Source organism: Anthonomus grandis, chromosome 10, assembly GCF_022605725.1.
Source record: "Anthonomus grandis grandis chromosome 10, icAntGran1.3, whole genome shotgun sequence".
In the NCBI taxonomy this organism is placed as follows: domain Eukaryota; kingdom Metazoa; phylum Arthropoda; class Insecta; order Coleoptera; family Curculionidae; genus Anthonomus; species Anthonomus grandis.
The window spans coordinates 9,646,544-9,671,153 of record NC_065555.1 but is presented as its reverse complement, the minus strand read 5'-3'; the positions used below and the strand labels follow the sequence as shown (position 1 = coordinate 9,671,153).

The 24,610-nt window shown below is 29.5% G+C and overlaps 1 protein-coding gene across 3 annotated transcripts in view; it reads right to left on the bottom strand.

The window, feature by feature from the left end:
* LOC126740910 (carbonic anhydrase-related protein 10) overlaps nucleotides 1–24,610 on the bottom strand; it is a 340,228-nt gene that overhangs the window by 158,533 nt on the left and 157,085 nt on the right. For all 3 annotated transcript variants that reach the window (XM_050447094.1, XM_050447095.1, XM_050447096.1), the window contains 2 exons: nucleotides 16,871–17,007; nucleotides 160–351 (listed from right to left, as the gene is read on the bottom strand). In XM_050447094.1, coding sequence (XP_050303051.1) covers nucleotides 160–351; nucleotides 16,871–17,007 — 329 coding nt within the window. The remainder of the gene's footprint in view (nucleotides 1–159; nucleotides 352–16,870; nucleotides 17,008–24,610) is intronic.

Genomic DNA, 24,610 nt, shown 5'->3' with positions numbered 1-24,610 from the left:
TCCGACCGTTATCAAGTGTAAACTAAAGCAATTTCCTATTCTGCAGGCTTACGTATGATTGATAAGAACAATGAGTAAATTGTGATGATGCGTGAAGATAAATCAAAAACGTAATAAAAAAAAATAATTTTAATAAATATTTAAATAATTTTATCTTACCTCGGCAGGGAAAGAGTATCCCTGAATATGATGTTCTGAACCCTGTTGATTGTCTGTACCGTAGTGGATATAAATTTCCTCAAATTGATATCTGTATGCCAAAGGCCCACCGGTGATGTTTACATGCGGTTTTGAATCTTTTTCCACACGAAACACTAGTGACTGCCCTGTATTATGTAATGTACCGCCAATCTAGAAAATTATAAAAATATATATATGTTAAAGAAAATTATGCATTAAGACACAACACAAAATAAAAATTTTACTAGTTTCGCCATGGATAATTGTAACAACTTTTGGTATAAATAAAGAGGTGTTCCGATATAAACTCGGAGAAGCAACAACTCTAATCCATTATTTGTAAGAAACAATTCATAATGGTTGTGATAATGCTAAAAATATTTCCGCAGTATGAAGTCTGTGATCGATAATTCCAGAACATCAATTTATCATCGTTTCAAATGAGTTCCTATTCCTAAAAGCAGTTTGCAGAGTATTTTCGTAAGAGATCTTCAACTCTGTTCAAACAAAATTTAATCGTCCTAGGTTGAGTTCAGCAGACCATTCAGGATACAGGAAATTTATGACGTGAATTCTAAGTTATATGCAGAAACAATTGGACCACAAAATCTTGTCTGGAAAAGGTAAAGCTCCTTGCTATACTGACCTTGTCAAAAATTCTAAAATTATGAAATAAGTCCACAGATCCTGTAATGTATTTTTTTTTTCAATTTTTCTAACCCAAAAAAACATTGAAATTCCAACAAACTACCTTATCGGACAATAACGGATTAGCTTTACTAATTGTGCGTAATTGTACTTCTAGCGTTGCCAATATCCTTCCGATATTAGTGTTCTCTGAAATCTGAAATGTTAAGAAAATTTTAAAGAAAGACACACTAACTTTTAATTGGACACTGTTTAATGAAGTTGTCTAAATGTTGAATATTATACTGATATTTCCAGTCTATTATGACATTTTGACAATTAAAATTTTTTATTCATTTAACATTAGATCATGTGGACCATTGGATTTTGTGTGAACATTGCAGTATTATAGTATTGAAGGCATATTATAGATTGCAAGTTTCTTAGACATGCATTTTCAAGCTTGTCATCTTCTCCACATTTAACACATTACTCAGGAACTGTATACGAGTATATGTATCTAGGGCCTATCCTTTGTTAAAATCTTGTTACACGACTTAATATCAAGTAATCATCATTACTACTATTATAACACGTTTACTGATAATCTTGAAGTATTTATAATACTTATGAATACAATCTAAAATCCAAATTATAAATAAATGAACTAAAACTACATCGATCCAATTAAGATAATTTATTTTAGCTTGGTGCAAATGTGGAAGGTTGTACTAGGAAACATGTACAAACTTTACTACAAAAATGTTAGTGAAACGGCATTGTTTTTGAATATGCCTATTACTCTATACGTTGACTTTTGACCATAGGCAAGAAAGATCTGGCCTACTATAACATTTGGTCATAAACTTCTATTTAATGTTAAAGACAATTCCCTGCTCTTAACTTTCTTTAATTAACGTTTTTCACCACGCGCTACTCAGCAGCAGTGATGATTTTTATCTAACTCCAGCAAAATGTAGTCGTGAATAGGGAGAAACAATACAGCAAACAAAATTATGTCTTACCATAAAAAAACTCTAATTTTAACCTGTCAACCTAAAAATAAATCTAAAACTATTTTTACAGATAATTAAATTACCTTGTATGCACAAAACTACGTAATTTATATATACAAAATATGTATTATGTAAACAAAGGTTATCGGCTAGTTAATGTTCAAGCATGGTTCTGTACAGTATCATAGTCATGCCTTTTAGCGCTAATTGAATCTCAACACGATTCGCACTAAAATTCATTAAGCAAATACACGGGATTAACCAAACATTATTGGACTTTATCAGAGTTTATCTATTTAACTAGATTAATTTTCCATTATTCGGATTATTGCAGAAAAATTAAAAAAAAAGCAAATTAAAATTAGTAATATCCCCAATATTTATAAGAGTTGTAGAGTTGTTGATATATCAAAAAAAATAATTATTATTAAATTAACATCCCAAGAAGCTTTAAATTCGAAGCTCTAGAGTGTGCCGTTTTCAAATAATTATTTATAAAGGTAGAAGCAGCGATCGTACAAAAAAATATGGAATAAGATCGTATTTTTAGCTAGCTGTTATGGATTTGAATTCAAGTCGCTTGGAAAGATTTGAGTATTAGAGAATTTCTAAGTAATCTGTTTGTAAATTCAGATAAGAGACCAAGTTTGATATTTAAGCATAATGGCCTGGTCGAAAATCCATATCTATGTCATTTGTAATCCAGGATACTAATGCGGCTTCAATACCATAATGTTCTAATTTTAACATTAGATCCAATGGTACATATGATCTAACACATTTAAAATTTTAAAATAAATAGAGTTGGTTTATAACGACTCATTCAAAACGTTGCCTAAAATAACTTGAGTAAACGGCCAATTCAGCACACATAGACTATATCATGCATCAAACGGTAATTTGGCTGCCAATGACGTCAAAATACAGCCAAGAGAGCTGCTGGGAGAAAATGTGCTTTAATATCATGCAAAGAATGACTTTTACATGATACAATATTGGATAAATGACTTTAATATTCAAAAATTAGACAACCTTTTCATTAAAAGATTGGTGTAATTTTTTTCCAAATTTCTTTGGTATTCCAGATTCCCGAGAACTCTGATACGAAATATCGCTAGAGTTAGAGAACAGCTACGTAAAATTAGTGGAGCTAATCCGTATTTGCTCAATAAGGTAGTTGGTATTTCATATTTTTTGAGTGTAAAAATGGAACAAACCAACTAAGACAAGCGCTATTTCTAAGAAATTTTCATAAATTCTATCACCATATTTCACAATTTCGAATTTTTGGAAGTTTCATCTTTAAGTAAAATAATATAATAGAGCTATCAGACAAGAAAATCTCATGGGAGTCATACAAGATCTTATTATCCAATTTATTTCTTCATTTAATGAAACTAATCTATCAAGAGTTTTTTATACAACAAAGCCATCGTCTGTAAAATTTGCTGGAAAAGTACCATCTTAAATAATTTATCAGAAAATAAGTAATTATATGAAGATAAAGTAGATTAATTGCCATCATAATCTCGGAAAAATGAGATGCCAATTATACAACGTTATGTGGATAATGACAATCCAACGATAATCCACAACAAAGAATAATCCACACCAAACAGTGACTTATGAGGGTTGCAAAATCTTATCTGAAATTCTATACCGCAAGTATTATATAGAGAGATAAGTAGATTGTAAGTTTTATTGTATTGTATGCCTTAAGCTGGTTCTGGATCTATATGATTTTTTCGGCTCCACACTTTAATCTGTAAAGAATTAATTAATTAATTAATTGATTTAAATTTCCTTAAAGTCAAGTCAAGTAAAAATAACGTTTCTTCCTTTTAATTAACCTAGGGTCCCTCTGCAGTTCCACACCGCCTTAAATGTGCATGTGTTTTCGCGCTTTTAGTGCTCCGTTTTTGTGTTTTATTTGCTGTTCTACCAGCTACCTTGCACAAATTTCAATAGCGTTTCCACCTGAACTATCATCACGTCTTTGCCAAGGTTGTGCATTAAGAGCTGATGTTGACACAATCATTGTACATATACATATATGAATTTTTTTTCCAGCAAAATTTTTTAATAGTTCCCATGCTTCTCAATTAAATATGATAACCGTAAAGGGTTTGATATGTATTGTCTTACTTAGCATGATATTATAGGGTATTCTTAATGTGTTGTGACTGTATTTTTTTCTTAACAATTCCCTTGGCTCCAATTTGACGTCAGTTGCAGCCAAATTGCTCAAGGTGCTCAAGACCTCCCCTGAGTTGCAAGGTAGTAAAACTGAGCAGCACCTCCATGATAGCTGTCTTCTTAAGGCAATAGGCTGTTTAGTTTTATTCTAAAAGGTTGTTGGAACACCTCATCGTTCACACCAGAGATCCATAAGATATCATACGTCTTTATTCAAGTAGTCAAAGTAGTTAAGCATTTTTGATTTTTTTAGAGTCTTCCTGGACATAAACTTTAAATATTACTCATGGTAAAAAGCCTCAATATTTTTATTTATGGACATTTCGATTTCCATACATTTTACAAACCTTCTACATAAATAACTATATATTCTTGATCATCAAATGATAAAAATGGAAGATCAATAATTCGAATAAAATAAAAAGGCGAGATCTTTTATTGCAATTTCATTGGAATTAAATTTTTGTATCTAAAAGTATTTTAAATAAATTTACATTTTTCCTCTAATACTCTAAATGCAAAGATAAACGTTTTTTGGCTAACCTTTTGAACCATTAACAAATATATAGGTTCACGACCCTCAACCCCTGTTTAATCAGCGCCGTCATCAATCCTCCAATTTTCTGCAATATTTGATGCGCGAGAAATACGAGTATAAACGAATGTGCAATTTTCAGTGATGAAAATGTTGCGGCTCGGTTGCGGCGGGAGTCGACTAAATTCATAGGCAAAACAACGCAATTAATCGGTAGGATGTATCCAGCGGGGCTTTGCTGAAATATCTCTAACGATGCGTGTATTTTAGCTAAATGGGTTATACCTACAGGGCGGTATTTTAATAATAAGCTCAGCTAGTTAAAACTTTCCAGACTGCAGAAGTTGTGCAAACGAAATAACGAGTCTTAATAAGTTTAAAGTATTTAGGTGATATTAGAGGTAGAGTTCATTTATAGGTAGAAAAATATATTATCTTCTCTGGAAACTGTTAATTATATCAATCAATTGTGTTTCAATTGTCAATTGTCGTTTTGATACATTGAATCTGAAAAACTATATATTATTGATATTAAGTACTAGAGTAGTAGAGTAAGTTCAATATAAAAAATATGTGAAAATATTTATAGACCTAAAAATTAATAGCCGGAATACGAGGATCATGGCATATCTGCTTTGGAACTAAACGGCAAAAGTGAGAGTAGATCACAACATTTTTAAAAAAATAGAAGGTTTTATCAGAGTTAATTTTTTTACATTATAAAGTGGGCAATACAGTAAATGAATATGTTTTTAACAAAATGCTACTTACAAAAGACATCATCGTTAAAATAATAACTACACGGATCACTTCAACATTCGTAAAGACCAACAAAATTTCTCTATAATAAAAATATTCTTTAGCTTAGGCTCAGAACAAAAATGCTAAAATGTCTTTCTAATTGTAAATACATTTATCATGTCGCAGACATTACGACATAAATAATACCGAAATAGTTTATTTTTGGCATGTTTGGTATCATCTGGGTAAGGATCAAATAAGCTTATATTACAAATGCTGCTGAGTTTTCAACAACATTATAGTCTTCTTAAGGTTTTCCTTATTATGATAGATTACCAATAAATACTGGTATTGGTAAGTATTTTTAAAGAAATACGTATTTATTATTAATATTTTTTATAAACTGGCTTTAATTTGTAGTTTTTGTCTCTACCAAGTATATTATCTGAAATGTAGCGTATAATATATACTTTTTAAATTGCCTTGCTTTCTTTATCTTAATTCCATTAACTATTTCATATTCTCCATATATTTTAAAGTTAGTGGTTAGTAATTTATACCACATACAAATAGGCCCTCGAGAAATGGAAAAATATTTGAACAAATTTAATTTTGATCTTTCTTATTTTTAAACTTAAAAAAAGGTGCCAAACCAAACTTTCTTAGTAAAAAATGAACACAGTAAAGTGTCCTATTAATCTTTTATTATTTATATTGTAACCTTCGATGAAACCACCTAAGAAAATAATATCGATAGGCAGACCCTTTCGCACATTCGCTTTTTTTTGACAAACGATGCTCGAGACAGCGAAATGATGAAGGATTTTGTATATTTTTTAAAAAATAATTTTGCATTTATTTTGAGGGAATCAATGTATGCTTTAAATATCATTAATAAATCAGGACTTGTATTTTAATGTTATAATATTAATTTTTATTCGATAATTCAACTATATCGACAATTATACGACAATTTTGTACATTATTTATTAAGAATTATGTGGTTGCAATAGAACATTTCAAACAACACCATTTTCCCTTAAGAAATTGTTTTACATAAGAGTCCAGTATCAAAAATTTATTTATCGTTATCTTTTCATTACGTAATGCAAAACTAGTAATAGCAAACTCCAATTAAATAAAAATATATGCAGATTTTAAGAGGTTATTCAATTCAGCAAGCATTGCACTGGCATAGCAGGTATATTAACAATTAACTTAAGTAATAATTTAAGTACTAATACTACCTCGGGCTCAACTACAGTTGTTTAAAGTAAAGTAAAATTTCATTAAACAAACAAACTACATATTTGTAGAAATGTTAAATTTAGTTGACAACGGTAGAAAACTAATTTCGAGGTAGCTCAAATATAGATGTAAATGTTTGGTCTGTTTTAATACATAAAGGAAAACTTATAAAACAAAAATGCCAATAAAATACTTCACACCACTATAATTTAAAATACGATACATATAAGTTACATCATAAGTTAATAGGCAGGTATTCAAAATTACATTCCAACAACTGCACTAATTCTATATAAAGTTATAATTATTTTTAAGTTTACTTCGTTGAGTAGTACGCATTATTGATGAGAATAATTTTAATTTTATTTGTATATTTATACAAGAATAATTATTTTAACATAAGATAAAGCTTATAAATATAAATACCACCATTAAAGAATATTGGTTTTTGGAAGAATTTTGCTTTGTGGACTGTAACAATTTTAAGGAGTTTACCTGTCTAATATTAGATAACCTAACAGAGATAAGTATATTAAAGAGGAATTAATGTTTAGCTTTATGGGTAAAACATATAACTGAGAAAATATTTAAACTCGATAATGTTGATAGATTGAGTCTTTTAAAATGATTTTTATATGATTCTAACACATTCAGTCCTAAAATAATACGCATGGTTTGGAAAATAAAAGCGGCATACAGTTAACAGAGCTAAAGTCAATTTTTCTTAAAAAGTGAACTTTAAGACCTTCGTTTTTTAAAACCCTGAGAGCATAACAAACACTATTCAACCTTTTGTAAGTCCCTACTAAATGTTTTCACCAGTTCAAGTGATTATTTAATATAAAACCAGGACAATTTACTGTATTTTCATATTTTACATCAAAAAGTACATTTTTACATCTGGTTTAGGGCAAATTGAATAAAATGAGCTTTGGTAAAATTTATCTCAATTTTATTAACCTAACATCATTCGCTTATTGAGATGAGACTGGTATCGACGAAATGAATAGTAGAAATAAGGGTCTAATTAGAAAAACGTATCTTCAGAAAATATAGTTACATAGTTGTGATGGCCGAAAGGCACATTACTAGGCAAGTTATCACAAGAAAAAATACAGGTGCCAATATTTAACCCTAGAGAACCCCAGTTATTATTTTCCAATCAGACATAAATATTCCGAATTCTGATTGATTAATTAAACACTGATTACAATAAAACAATTAAAAAAACCTTTTTGTAAACTACCTTTTAAACTAATCTAGTTCCCATCACGAAAATCATAATGTTTTAATTTTGCCAGAAGAATGTGGAGATGATATCAAACGACACGACTGAGACAAACGACTAAAATTTTATTAGTATCTAGGACAGACTACATTTTTTAGATACATAATAAAAAACTCAATATATTATTTTTTATTTTATAGTTTTATTTGTACTTACTACATTCTGCCTAAAAACAAAATCATTTAAAAAGATCACGTAAAGGGACTGTTGAAGTTAGTTTTGAACCTAAGTTGACAGAACTGTCCTATATACTTACGCGGTACTTTAATTTATTTACTTTTTTAAGGTAATTTAATTTATTTACTTTTTTAGTACTGAATTTGTTAATTACCCCTAAGCGTGTTCTGCGATTTTGACAATAGATAAAAGTAAGGAAAAAAGAATGTATCTTAAATTTTTAATCTAATTTGCCAAGCTCACGTGCATGTGTTTGGTATAAAGCATTTAAAAGCGGTCCAGATTTTTGATAGCCCCGCCTTGTTCACCATTAACATTTAACATTACTTGGGCATGCTTATGATAAAAAACTTGAATTTTCTGCTAAAAGCATGCTAAAACGAGTCAACTACGACCCTATATTCATAAACCGTATTCTAGCTAAAAAAAAAATGATTTGACAAATTTGGTATACAAGTGCAATATAGCCAGTCGACCAACTGAGCCGAAACCGAAAAAGGCTCGTCAAGTCGATCAGAAGTGAAGATTATAGTAATAGATTTTTTTTGATTATTACGTGAAATTGTTGCAAGAATATTATCTGAACGTTATACGACATTTAAAAGAGCAAATAAAACGTATTTGTTTAAATGATTGGGTTGCTTATTGATGCAAGTATTTTATTTTGAAAGGGGCCTATTTTGACATTCAAATACCAAATTTAGATGAAAAATACTTATATAATTATTTTGGCTTCCATTCATTTGACTATGTAATATGTGTTATTGAATTTTATTAATGTAAATTTTAATACTTAAACTAAGTGATATTTCTGCGTCAATTTTAATTGTTTCATAAAATTTCTTTCTATACATTTTAACTTCGTTTAGGTCGGCATTAACTTCCGTTATTTTTACATCGCAAGTTTTAATGTCAAAACCATTAGCATTTTATATTAACAAAAAGCTTTGCATTTTTATTGACGCGGATATAACAATCGAGTGTAGCGGAGTAGTAGCGGGTTGAGCGTAAATAGAAAGAACTTGAATTATGCCAGGGACCATCTATCACGCTACCCCTGGCACTGTACTGCAACAGAATCACGGTCGCGTAGAGTCGTTTGCTTTGCGGGCCACTGCTAATGATCAAAGTCATTAAACCGACGACAAGCTCTTTATTTTTTGTCACAGCAGTATATCTGCTAATGTTTAGTTACAGTGGCATAAATAATTTATTTCTGTACAGCAAATGAGCACAGAGAAAAGAAGTAAACAAATTGGTTTAAAAAATATTATTCATAAGCTTACTAGTCTGCTATCATGAGGTCTGTTCGCTTTGATCTCTTGCTAAGTTTAAAATTTAATAACTTTCTAAAAATATGAGTTTTCCAGATCACCAAATGGTATGTTGGCATCTTTGTAAATTAATTTTTTGCAAAGAAATTGATTTACAGTGATAGATAAAGTTATTTGGATTGATACGATTTTTAATAATAATGAAATATTTATTTAATGTATTAAGTTAATTGGTTGAGCCAAGTGCCAGTTTTTTAGAGCTCTATCTCTAAAAGCAATGAGTTGTGATGATTTTTTAAAATCATCTAAACTATACTAAAATTACAGGAAAATAAAAAGTCTAATGACTCTCATTGCCTGAATATTCAATCAAACTTACATTAAATTTACCTTGCCAACCACAGAAGGCTGTTTAATTATTTGACCTTTGTTAATTGAAATGAAACATTATATGACTGTTTTTCTTATTTTCCTCTTTTCTAATAGATCGACCTTCTTGATAGAGATCGAACGGAACAGGTGAAAAAACAATGTGGGCTCAGATTTTTTAAATTTTTATTTAATTCAATATTCAAAATGATGACTACCGATATACTGGCATGTTTCTAACCACGTGATGTCCATAGTTATTTTGTAGTGGTTTATTTGCTATGGCTTTTTGGCCGAAGAAAAAAGCGTTGTTGCTCTTTTTTCATAGAATTTACTTTGACAGTATCTTGTACTAGTATTGTTATTTTCAAAAAAAATACTTTCAGTTTAGTTTAAACGAAAAGCAGCACTTCCAATTTTTAACAATGGTGTACAGCATAGCTCAACGTGTAGACATTGTTTTCATTTATGGTTCCCAGGATAAATGTTTCTAAAGGGCAGCTCAACGTTTTAACGAAAGGCATTTAGGTCAAAATATAAGCCCGCAGTATGTTCCCTAACTAGTAGCCAAATTTGAAAAAACTGATTGTATCTTGGTAAAAATAGAATGGCATCAAATAAATAAAAGCCATCTCATAAATATCCTCCTCGTCAATCATCTGAGTTAAGCCCAACTTGAAAGTACCCTCGGTGCAATTGTTATCATCCTCCTGAATTCTTGGGGTTTTACTGAATGGAACTGGGTGCAGGCACAATATCACTATCATCCAATAAATCGTCACCTTCATATTGTGTGGCCGGGATGCTTTTATCAATGAATGATATCGAGGGTCTTTGAAAACTGTCTTCTGTAGTTACGGTGGTTACTTTTGTTAACCCTTGTACCTCTGCGTCTGTATCAGAACCTTCATTGAGCATCGCTTCCAGTTCCTCTTCAGTATCTGAGCCAGAATCGGCATTTTCAGTTCTGGTTGCTGCACACACAGATTTCTTCTCTGGACTGTCAATATGCCTCTTACTAGGATCAATACCTGACGATGCCATATCATAATTTAACAGCTCCAGAGACTCATCACTGTTCCCAGTTTCACAATCTAATTTATGGTGTGAACTCTCAAGCAGTTCGTCACAAGTTATGTCTGCATTTACACCTTGTTTTGGTTCTTCAAAGATAACATTCTTAATTAAATTTGGTTCATTATCCTCCTGATCTAACGCTGCTGAAGAATTGAAGAGTGGTGGAGGTGATATAGGGTAAGTAGTAGAGACTTGTTCCCAATTAACAACTTGGGTGGTGGCATCGTGAATGTCTTCTCCGAAATGTTCTATTATTTGGGTGGGTGCTTCATGGATATTTAAAGGTTCTTCTTCTTCTTCTTCTGGGCGGGAGGTCAGTAATTGAAATGTTGCCAAAAGCTCTCCAAATCCTATATTAGTGCCGCTAATAAGTTCATACAACTTGTACGGAACTAATTGGGTGCCATCAAAAGTTTGTGCACTTGAATTTAAGTCACTTATAAAGTTTTCAACCTCTTTAGCTACAATTACGGCATGATGTATATCGACCTTCTCATCATTAATCGAGACCACAGCATTAGTATGGCAGCCGTATTAACGCCTTCATAAATTCTATAGTTTGTTTTTTTATCTTAAGAAAGGCCACCTAAGCTCGAGTATTGTAACAAGAGTTTTCTATAGTTTCTAATCGTAAAATTCTTAACCTAGAAAGTTTTTTATCAGCCTTAGGATTATTAGAAGTAGGAATGAGAATTGTCGACAAAACAGCGCAAATTAAAATTCTAGGTCAGTTTGCAATAAATTAAATTTTATTAACTCGTCAAGGACCTGTAGCAACTAAATTATCTCGTAAATCAGTAAGAAATGTACTTAAATTTAATAAGTTTTATCTCTATAAACTGCAAATACTGCAAGAACATGGTGACGACATCCCGGACAGAATAATCCTGCACGAATTAGAAAATCAGAGGGACATACACGGACATTTATCTTCTAACACCTTCTTATTATGTAGTTCTCTTTAACCAATGGCTGGATGATCATTATCCTAACCAGTGGCTTAAAAAAAGAGGACCTATTGAATGGCCACCTATATTCCAGGACCTAACACTACTTGACTTCTTTCTGTTGGGTTATCTTAAATACTTAGAATGCCATGGACAGCTCGGATTACAAACATAAAGCTACTAAGAAAAATAAAAACAGATCTAGAAGTCATATACATCTTTTAAAAAACTAGAATACCCGGGTCATCCTGTAATAAATAAAGATCAATACCCCCTACTGCAAATCATAGTACAAGGAAAAGTATTACATAAAAGATAAAATCTAAAAAATATAAAAGGGGATCTAGAAGAAGAAGAACATCATTGTTGGTTGCGGAACTTTCGGACTTAAAGAAAAGCTTTCGGAGAAAAGCTCAGTTGAACTGTTTTGAGCTGTTACGAAAAAAGTTATAGTTGCCAAGAGAGAATTGCTTAAAGAAGAAGAAGAAGAAGTATGTAGTGTTAGTTTTAATATCCATTTAAAGTAGCTCTATTCGTGTGTTAATGTTTTTGAGACCTTGACAAAAGCAAGATTGATGAGTGACTGCAAAGTAATTTTATTAAAAATCTTAGGGTAATTACAATAAATATTTTATAAATTTATCTTGTTTTTAATTTAAGTGTTACCACTGCTGACGTCCTGGATTTGCAGAGGTGGCAAGCGCTGTGTCAATAAAGATTGGAATATTTTATTCGAATACAGCAGTTTGACTATCGTTTTTATAAGAAAAAGATAAACTTTGATTTTTCAGATTTTTTTGATTGATGCATAAAGATTCTATTATTAATTATGACCTATTGAATCAGGTTTTGAAGCAATCTTCTCTCTAAGCAAGGAAATTATCAACTTTTATTTCATTTTTTAATTTAATCGTTAATTTTTCAAAAATATGATTTTTATGATGTTCTGATATATGTATATATAACAAAGTGTTTCTAAAATTGCTACATTATAGGACTTTCTTGGCCAGGTATGTAGTTAGTTTTTATCCGTACTCAGTTTTTGTACTCGAAAGAAAATCCTTGTTGGAAATATTTTTGGATTTTGACACTTTTAACTAAATTAAAATGAAAAATTTTCTATTATTATTCTATGTAGATTCAGCATACAATTTTATAACTTTTTTTCTATTTTTTTTGAACTTTAATTATAGAAAAAAAATTACCAATATTCTACTTGTTTCGCAAATTTTTACAAAAAATTCGCATTGAATGATAAATAATTAAATATAACGATTTATAGCAATAGAACCAAATGATATTTCTGTTATTTTTTTAGGATATTTATGATAACATATGTAGGATAAAAATAGCAGATTTCTTTACATTTTAGTTGAATGTGATTTTGAATTATCCTATAAATTTTTTTATTGTAAAAATAATTCTTAAACTACTCCTATTATCATAAAATATTGTTGCTTATTTAGGTATTAAACCTGAAAGAGTAAAACTATGTTAAAAAAAACGAATACCGTTAAAATGCTGAATTCCAACTTTTCTGCAACAAGCTCTTCATTCCTAAGCAACAAATTTCAAGTCTCTTACCTGATTTATATCAAGCTATGGAACCAACTAAAAAACTGTTTTCGCTCAGAGAAAGACTACCATACCGCAAATACGGTATCTTTTGTGATATATTGATAAATGGAAGATCATTTACATTAAATGTTAAAAAGACTATAGGACCAAGTACTTAGCCTTGATAATCTTCATTCATATTTCTTTATGAAGAACACACCCTTATGTGGTTAATCTCTTTGTGAGGAGGATTTAATGTGTTTAGTACTATTTGTGCTAAAATTATTGGGTTTTTGTTAGCTTAGTAAGAGTATAAACACATGCGGTCAATTATTTTATTCAAATCGAAAGAAAGGACATCATTGTATTGTACATACTCATTCTACAGCCAATATCCTTGATTTTAAAAAAACAAGGATATTGGCGATAAGATTTATATTATTTAATTCTCTGTGAAATTTAGTTAAGATCTGTTAAGGACAAATATAGCAATTTATTAAGTAGGTAAACTATTATAATTGACAGAAGTATAGTATATTTGAAGAAATTTTTATACTTTTTTAATGATATGATCATTCTATGTTTTTTTTTTTAAGGGAGCTTCTTTTAAATATACAATCCTCTAAATCCTGATTATTAAACCTATAAAAACATTTTTAAACTACCTGAATACTTTCGCAAATAAATATTAAAAATTAAGAAACTTAAAAATCTTAAAATATATAAAAAAAGTAACTTTTATCTTTTAGATATTTTCTATTGTTTTTCGATGTAACTCTCAAGACCTCTGGCTAGGACCTTTTCAAATTATAAACGTCTGCGGACAAAAGATATGAAAACAATAGAAAAATATAAAACGGAATATTAAAAACGTTCTCTCATGCTTATATTAATTTTTCTTAAAAATGCAGCTATATATTTGCTTCTGATTTGCATTATATATTAAAATTTTGTAATATGGTTTTGTAAATAATATAATGTAAAAGATAAAAAGGTAGTTTTAAAGCAAATGACTTGGTTTTATATTATTTTGCATTTATGGTATAACTAATAGGAATTTAAGTCTAAGTTTAATTGTCAATAAACTATGAATTCAAATAATTGGGGTTTCATATATGTGTATGAAATATTTTTAAATTTTCTAATCAAGTAGCTTAAGCTAATATCTAAATTAGAAGAATTGCAGGTTCTTAGAACAATTTTGAAGCTAATTTTTTTTCTACTCTTTGGTTCAAATCAAAATATTTTATATTGAAGATGTTAGAATACAAGGAGGAATCAATATTGATAAGAAAGCAATATAATAATTTTTTCCCATATTTATCAGATTACTAAATTACATAAATTAAAGGCCAATAATCTTAAGTTCATCATCCGTTGTTCAGATAAAATCATAGTATCAGATAAAATAATAAAAACATAAGGTTCATCAAATTGTAAGAAAATACAAAATATTGAACCGCGAAAAGCTAAAACGGTCGATTTGTTGAACGATCTCGTTTTTTATTAAGTTGTTCTAAGCTGTTGTAAACTCACTACATATATTATGTTATATTAATCTGTTTTTTACATAAAATATATTATCTTCTTTTTTATTCACATTTATTTGTATCTTTTTAAATATTAATTTTACTCATATTTTTTTACATATTATTTTAAATAATTTATAGAAAGACCCACTGAAATTCAAAAAAAAATACTGATTTTAACTTATAATGTAGAAAAGAAACATATAATACTTTAAAAATATGTCATATTTTGTCAATTATTTTTAGCGCTCAATATTTATTTATATGACCTTTTTATTTTATAAAACTAAATTGTACAAAGAGAAGCACATTAAAATATCTACATACTTTCTTCTTTTTGGATCCATAGGAACTTAAATGAAAGATAGCGTGCGTCCCTATACGTGCACTTACATTGACAATCTATGCATCAATATTGCTTAGATAATTTTTTTTCCTGATTGTATATCCATCCCAAAGTTTACACAACAAATAATTTCAGTGTTTATTTATTTAACTAAAACATGAAAAATTGCCTTAATGGCTCCAGCAAAAATATATGTTGACTAACAAGTGACATTTTAGCTCGTTCGCTCTGCAGCCGATATTTTGTTGCAAATTTCGCAAATTGAAACTTTAAAGTAATCTACCTTATTTATAAAAAAAAAATTATAAAAAATGCTACAGACTATTGAAAAAGTGGATTCTTGCTTTTCTATCTCTTCTTTACAGTTCTTTAAAAGATCCAGAAGAAAATTGGTATATATTTTAAATTTTGCCCTAATTAATTTGACATCGATAACCAAGATCATTTGGTGTGTTTTTTTACATAAACTTCAGTTATATTTAGATTTTCTTTATTGCTTATGGATAGTATAGAAATTATATTTCAATTTTTTTATGTAGGTATTTCTAATGAATACATGATAAGAATATTAATAATAATAATAATAATAATATATCTAAGTAGAAGTCCATTCTTGAAGTGGAATGGCTATAATATAATATAATATATTATAGGTTGAGAAGGGCGGGAAGACGTTTCTTTACAAGAAGGATGATTTTGTACAAAGTTCCAATTAACGTAAGGTTGGATAGACCTTTTGTAATTTTATAGTTAAGTGATCTCGAAATCGCAAATCATTTTCAAACCCAAATTTTGCAAATAACCTGCTGCGATCTGTTAGAAAGATATAATTTCATAAGTTGTATAGAGGACCAACCAAAGCCAACATAAAGCAAAATAAAGTGATTAGGTGCATTAAATGCTTTAATATAGTCTAACAAAACAGGAGTACTTATTTTTCTCTGATTAATAGATTTAATCGTTTATCGCAGCTAATATTGCAGAGAAACAGTTAAAACCAGTGTAAGACTGGTTGCTGAGCAGAAATAATTTTAAAAGTATCAATAAAAATTCTGATTTGAATTGACTTTTCAATGAATTTTTAGAAAATTTTGGAAAGAACTGGAAATCTACTTATAGAGCAAAAATCTGCTAGATCCGTGGGTATATTAATTTAAGGTAAAAGAATCACATAAGCATGTTTACAACTTTAAGGAAAATAATTAGTTTCAATACAAACATTAATGGCAATTTAATTAGGATTATTTATAAAACCAAAAAAACTAATTATTCATTTATTTTTATCTTCAAAATTAAACATAATGAGCCATTTACTGATAAAATTGGTCGTTTGCTTCTGTTTTTAAGTTCTTATGAAAAATTAAAATTTTAAGCTTTTTTTTATAAAGTGAACAGTAGGTACTTAATATTTCATTTAAAATTTCTCAAGATTTTAACTAAGCTTAAAATAAAAAAAACATGACTCCATAAAACCATAATACTTTTTAATGGCCATCTAAAAATAAAAGTTGAAGTCAAAAAGTTACTACTAAGTAGTTAAGTTAAATGCCTGTACTTACAGGCTTTTAAAAAGTTTATTGTGAGCTACTTAATATACTTTTGAATACATTAATGTTAAAAAAACACAACTTTTACATCTTTAATAACCTTTTTATCGATAAAATTGATCTTCTAATCAAGGAATACGTAAGTTATAACATACACTATATGCTAAAATATACTACTATAATATAGTAATATACGTGCAATAAAATTGTACTCACTTTCTGTTTATCTACATGTATATGCCGTAAATATGGGTCAAACAGCAATTTGTCAGGCTCCACATTGACCGGACTTTGCCTTCTACCTCTCGAACACATATTCCATTGTGGATTCATTAAGCCCCAATAGGCTGGACCTGCAATAATAGTGCCATATTAATAAAATATATTGTATTTTGTAACATTAAGGCAACAAATAATATGTCCAGAATATTTCGTTATTAAATAGGTGCGTTATGAATATTCCACCAAATCTTATTCTAGATGGCCTAAATTTAGTACGTATTCATGATAATAAAATAAACATATTGATTTTAATCTACAAATTTATTACAGATTCTTTTATATTTATTTATTTCGGCCGAACACCATTTTTTTTTTCATGGAGACACAATGGAGTTTATTATTAGGAGTATTTTGTACCGTAAATGCCAAAAGGTTACAATGGCTTTTCATGATTTTAATTTTCTGCTTGGCTTTCTAAGAAACGAAAATATTGTTAGTTGCTACTATTATTTAATTTAAAGTAATCAACGTTTATTTAAGTAACATGTAGGTTTAAGTAGCATACGATGAGTTACGGAAATATTGAAGGAGATAAACTTTAAAATAGAGATACCGAGACATACCCTTTTATTCTCTTTAAGTCCAAAGAGAATAAAGGGGCAGACAGAGACTTTACAAAAACCGTGAAATACACCAATAGGGAATTAAGTCAGAAAACCTAACAGTCGTAATATAGGAGCGTATGCTGGTAACTTTTAACTAGATAATGCTAAGTTCAGACTATGGGAAAAAAGAAATTGTGTTATTATTTTATTTATATCTCATGCTATATGATTGTTACAGCATTATAAACAACTAGGCGTAGGCAGGCCAGGCTAGTTTCTCCGTTGTGACTATTTCACGACTGAGAAGAACATAAAATTACTTCCTCAATCATTTCATAGAACTCTTCAGGAGGATACGAATAGAATCAGTTCAGAAATACCAGATAGCTCTTTGCTATATATGCCAAAATATCCATGCATTAATATGTTACAGAAACTCATTGCCAAAACATTAAGTTAGTATAGAGAAAGCAGGAGAACACTATCATTCTCTTATAACTGGTGACATGTAACCTTTGTGATAAATTGATTTCTGCAGGTAAGATCTTCGTTAGCCAGGTACTAATGTTTGTTTTATTCCACCATTATTGTGTTAAAATATAGCATTTTGTTGTATTTAATTTTGCACTCTACAAATTTAATTATATTTTTTTTAATGTAAGTTTAAATGTTTTTCATGTCTTTTAAGATAAGATTATTTTCTTTTAGAATTTATTTTTAATTTAGAGTAGACTTTTATATCAGACTATATAATTATCTACTTCATTAGCCATTTAATACTTTTACTTCTGTAGTATCTATTTTCTTTATATTCCATATTTTAAGCATTTATATACTAGAAATTAAAATAAATGAAAGGAAAGCATAGAAAGTGAAATGATAAAAGCATAGATTTATCGTGGTACTTTTATTATAAGCGTATGTGTCTGATATAATAATTATTATAAAAAAAATAAAACAAGACGCTGAAAACTGTTTCTATAAAATGAAAGGAAAACAAAAATAAGCAAATTATCTTACCTTTATCTGCAACCCCTTGGACAGGGTGAGATATACCCATACAATTTTAAATAGATCTCCCTTCGTTTTATATATACTGATTTCAGCATTTTTTTATTTAGTTTTTTGCTCTTAATATATGACCATTTCAGGTTTTTAAATTGTCGCCCTTAGACCATATAAGGGTAATGATAGGACTAGCACTTGCACAAGCGATTATTCACACTCGCACTAGCGATAATTCACCAAAGTATTAACAAAGAGGGTATAGTAGTAACAAAGAATGTGCTGTAAGATTTAAACAGTGGGACACTGCCTAATTGCATCAATAATAGATATGGATTAATATAGACTACTTAGAATATTTGTGCTGAAATATAGTATGTTCCTGGAAAGCCATAATATTGTAACGGAACTCAGGATCTTACTCCTGTCTGGAACAAACTTACACCAGGAATACATTTTTATGTCAGGACACGTTCGTCTTTTTATTTACAACATCAGATTACAACTTTTACCTGACTTGTATTACCTGTTATTTAATGGTTCATAAGATAAACAACAAAACTGATCGTGATCTTTTTTAAAGACCTATGTAATAATTTAGAAATGGCTTTAATTTTATACTTTATTTTCACCGCTGAAGACGAATCATTTAAGAAAAAACACTCAGACAGTCAAAGCGAGCAAGTACACAAAAAAAATTCAAACTACTAGAATTTAGCCTTATATAACCTAAATTCTTGGGCCTTTAAACACGATAAATGACTAAAAATTAGATCCTATAGATAAAAGTATAAAACTAAACATATGTAGAACTCTAAATAAACTTACACTACAAAATAAAACCAAATAGTACAAGAAGTAAGAGAATAATTAGCGTATATATATGAAGATTTAATTACTTACATAATATATGCTTCACAAATTACTCTGCCCTAAATACGAAAGCTCCGACCCGATAAGTATATTGATTCTCCGTCGCGTAAAAACTACAATTGGGTACTACAGTATCCCATATTAATGGAGCGCGCGCTTATGTTTCGATTAATGCCTTTACTATGATTTATTTTATTCGTTACTTAGCTTAAATAGATTGTGGTATACTATATAATTATCATTAATATTTATTGCACGGACCTATATTATTACACGAATCATATTAATTTAGTTTGTGCTTAGCCAATATAAATCAAAACGACAATCAACATCCATACGGTTATAGCCGTTTTTTAAGGGTAAGCTGCATTAAATCTGCTATTCATGTAAGTTATTTACAAGCAAAATTTAATCTATATGACAACCGACTTATAGCGTGTTTTGTTTATTAAAGAAACAACACCTAAGCAATATTATGTCGATCGAACAATATATTACTTGCCGTGTAAAATTTATACGTGTCTCGGTTGACATCTTAAGAGATGTTCAGAGCCTAGGTATTAATTTTTGATTAAAAGTTATCCCGGTAATAAGTCAATGTCAACCTAATCATTTTGCCCAACTAAATGAAATTAATATTATAAGGAAACATAATTGTTTTAGTATTTAAATAGTGGCTGTTTGACAGATGATGAGCCGGTGTAAAATTTTAAATTTTATATAAACCTATTATTGCGATATCTAATTAATAAGCTCAAGGTATGTTAAGTATAACTGATGATTTTTTTATTGCAACTGTTTATATGCTTTTTTTATGGGCTGTAGAGTCCGCAAATTTTACCAAAAAAATTATCATAAATACAGTAACTGCGAGTTTTTATATAACTGCATCTTTTTTTGCTTAAGATAAATTAGGTCTAAGATATTGTAATAATTTTCGAGCCTTTAGGAACCTACTATGGCAGCTTTTTCTTAACTTAATATGATTAACACGTGTATATTATATATAAATCAACTATTTAGAAATTGTAAATGCGATTGAGATGAAACGGTTAACTGGTGTAAAATGCCGCATACATTTTCATTTGGAAATTTATTATAAAGTACGCTTTTGCTTTTATAAACATTTAAATAAACAATAAACACTTCCATTTGATGTCATGAATTATTTAGCACTTTATTTTCCGTTTCAAATAACTGATAAACCGCTCGACAATAAATAATATATTTTTGGACAGATAACATTTATTAATACAGCTTGCAATTGTGCTTTTCAGCATACACTAGATATTGGTTTATTTAATATTTTGTGGTATTTTAATAGAGAGTTATTTCCCATACCTATATTTGTAATTGACATTAATGATTTTTTATTTTTTTTTCGTTTATGCTAATAGCATTAGTTCTGTTAATATCGTTAATATCATACATGCATAACAAAATAATAATTAAAATCTTGAAAATAAAAGGCAAGACAACAACAATTTCATTTGTTGAGGATACCGAGATTTTGAAAGATTTCAAGTACAGACCTGGTTTTCTCAGCAATAAAATCAGTTTATTTTATTCATCTTTTGAATTACTAAGCAGCAAACCTAATAATAAAATAAATAAAATATTTAAATAAATTTGAATTAATTTCATAATTAAAAATTAATTGGTATTGGTAAATTTAGTAAGACAACAAAAAAGTACCCATTTCATTGGCAAAAATACAATGCATTAATAATAAAAAATTTTGCAACTCTGTTAAGGTATCTTTATTAACAACAAAAATGTTTTTATTCTAAATTATTCGACATAGCATCCACAAAATATTTTTCTTTATTTTGCTAACTTATTTTGACTCTCATTTTAAATTGTATTTTTTTATTGTTTAGTGTATTTATTTTTAAATCCTTTATTGCTTGATGTGCATATTTTTATTACTAAATACTTTTTAACAAAAAGCTTAATTTTTCAGTACAATTTAAAATTAGAAAATTAGATTAGATTAATTTTTTTTCAGTTAATTTTAGACCTCTTTTTTCAGCCCCAGTCGTATATATTGATATTTTAAATCATAATTCTCATAAAAGTAAAGTTGCTAGGATATAAAATATAAAACATTAAGTGTTTCAGCCTTTTCAGATCTAATGACCTGAATTAATTTTTTGATACATGACTCTTAAATGGCGCCACACGTACTCGAAACAAGAGCGAGACAATTCTTGCACTAATCACGAAACAAAGTTATTACTCCTTTATCAAAAATTATATCAGAATGCATATGTTTTGTAACAATCTTTCGTTACTATTGTATTTCTACTTGTACATGAAAAATTTCACTGAAATGATTGAAAAACTAACAGAAACTGGCTTGTTTAATAACTATAAACAGGATAATATACATTAATTTTCTACTAAATATATCTTTAAAATTTTTCAGGCACCTGTAAGTACTTTTAGAATTGTAGGTACGTTTTTATTTTATGACCTTTTCTCTAAAAATTCAATACCAATATAATATATACATACTATTCGTTAAAGGTGGTGTATGAGGAATACTTTATATTGGAACATAATTTTTTTACGACATAGGTCATTAAACTATATTGACTCGTAAACGGATTTATGTTAAACCAATTTAGCCCTAACTAACCCTTGGGAACTCATAAAACTAGTTAAAGGTTTTAAATCGTTGCGTTTTATTAAGCGTTGGTAAAGTTTGCATTACAAATTTTAAGTTTTTAGTTAATAATTTAGATTTTGATAAGAGGACGACAACTAAGAATTGAAAAAAAGTTCTTTTAAAGCCTTTAATAAAAAAAAATTGCAATAAATTGATAGTAATTAATTTATAAATTTTATTGAATTTAACTTTTAAAAAAAGAAACAAAAGTAACATGTGAACAAAATACATGAATATTTAAGACTGCTGTGGTATTAATTGTATTTTTCATCCCGGCATTTAAATCATAATCTTGGCTTATAACACTTTATTATAGTTTGTAACCAAAAGAAGTTGTACTCTAAAGGAAATTCTCAGAGAACTGCGGTTATCGATTTTTTGAAAAGTATACTTTAGAAATATTCAGAAGTCTGACAATGTGGTTAAGTGGTCCTTTTTGAGAAATGGGAAATCGATCGCAGTAGTTTATCGTGCAACACCCTTTATTTATGACCTTTAATAAAATCTTCTAAAATCCTTATTGACTAACTTTAGTTTACATTTGAGATTTTAATTTGTATTTAATACTGGGAGGAGAGGGTAGAAAAATAAAAGACGAGAAGTCCTGAACCATTTTTTGATCCAACGTGTGGGTATTTAGTAATTTATTAATTAAATATAAAAAATTATATTTTTTTTATTAATCATGTCTTTTTAATTCAGCAGCTGTGCGAACGAAATACCTCCCATTTAAGTCAATGCAGAGCTGGCAGATTCTGACGCACCTCTTCTAACTTTTCTGAAGTGCTTAACTCCCTTGCTGCCATTAATCAAGCCAATGTTTCTTCTTCGTCTACAGGTTCATCGAATGCCGGCTTGTTTGTAATAACCCCATAAGTAGAAGTCCAGAGGGGTTAGATCTGGAGATCTCGGAGGCCAGAGCAAGGGGCCGTTTCTGCTGAATAATCTACCTGAGTACTTGCGGTTCAGGTACCTTCTTACCTGACCAACTTATTGAGCGGGAATGCCGTCGTGCTGATATCATTCTGGTCGATCTTGTCTGGGGAGGATAAATCAGGATATCAGGATAAATAATAATTAGGAAAAAATGTGAAGGGAGAGGAGAAGGATAGTTAGACTAGTTATAACTTACGTTCAATTTTTCCACCTACGATCCCGCCCCATATGTTGACTTTCCACTTTGTCTGGATGATTTTATTAACTATAGCGTGATGATTCTCCAAAGCATACTCATGCTCATTATATGTGTCACGATTTATCCGTCCACAAAACATGTCTTAAAAAATTTGGGTTTTCCTCGTTTAACCGCACAAAATATGCCTGCAAAATGCGACCCTTGACTGATAATCATCATTTTCCAATTTCTGAACCTTCATTTTATGGTAAGGTTAGATTTTTTCAGCACGAGCGATGTTGTTAATCGTCGAACGCGAGATTCCCAGACGCTGTTCGAGTTCTTGGTACTTCGTACCTGTACCAGGGTTCTTCGTTCTGACGAGCGATATCATTTTTCGTATTTCTGTCTTGGAATGTTCCAAATATTATTTCAATTTTTGGAATGTTTAAAATTCCATTGAATACCTCGAAAGTTTTGCATTTGCATTATTATGCATACGTGTATTTTTTTCTCGGCTTGTCTACGCGTTCGTTTTTACTGTTGGCTTATATTTTATATTACCCATACGTCGGATCAAAAAATGGCTAAGGACTTTCGCCTCAGAGGTTTTTTTCGTATTTATACTTCCAATCTTGCGCGGTACTTCCAAGTCATACTGTGTTTTTACTCAAACCGGGTAAAGTTAGGAAGCTGTTATTATATTTGCAGAACGTGCCCCAAAACATTATTAACCCACAAATCGATTTATATATGGTTCCACTTTTAACAGGCCTGGAAGAAACTACGAATTCAGTAGCAAAGGGGAGAAATATGAAGAGAAAAACCAGTAAAATTTCTTTAAGTATGTTAAACTATATGGCGATAAAAAATTCCACAAATTTGCAGTTGCAATTGCATTTGCAAAGTTCCTCTAACAACTTCTATGCAAGTGCGTAGAAGCGATATGTAAGTGATAAAAAGTATTATCGTTTTTACGTATAACTTATTAAGGACGCTAATTGTAGTCAATTGTATATATCGATTACTTTCTTAAACATTAGGTTTTTTGCCAAGAGTAAATTAGTTGAAATGTGCATTGAAAATGGAATTTTGTATGGATGAAGATGGAGATCTTTATACAAAAAGTAAAGATACAAATTCCTAACATTTGAACTCGTTTTTAAATTAAACGTCTTGGACTGTTTCCATTGACAATTTTACGCTATCGATTTTTTCAAGTGTTCCTGCATTTTTCTTTGGCGCCCTTATCTTCGATATTAACCGCTGAACCTGTTCGATAAAATTTAAAAATGAAATCGGGAGTGTGGCTGCGCGGCAATATTGTGTTTAATGAATGACCAAAAAAATATGCACCGCCAACTTTATATGGTTAACGAAAAACAATATCTAATATCATCAGTATTAAAATTTTCTTCTAAATTATACAATTATTGAGTATTAACATTATTAAAGGAAGTCCCTCT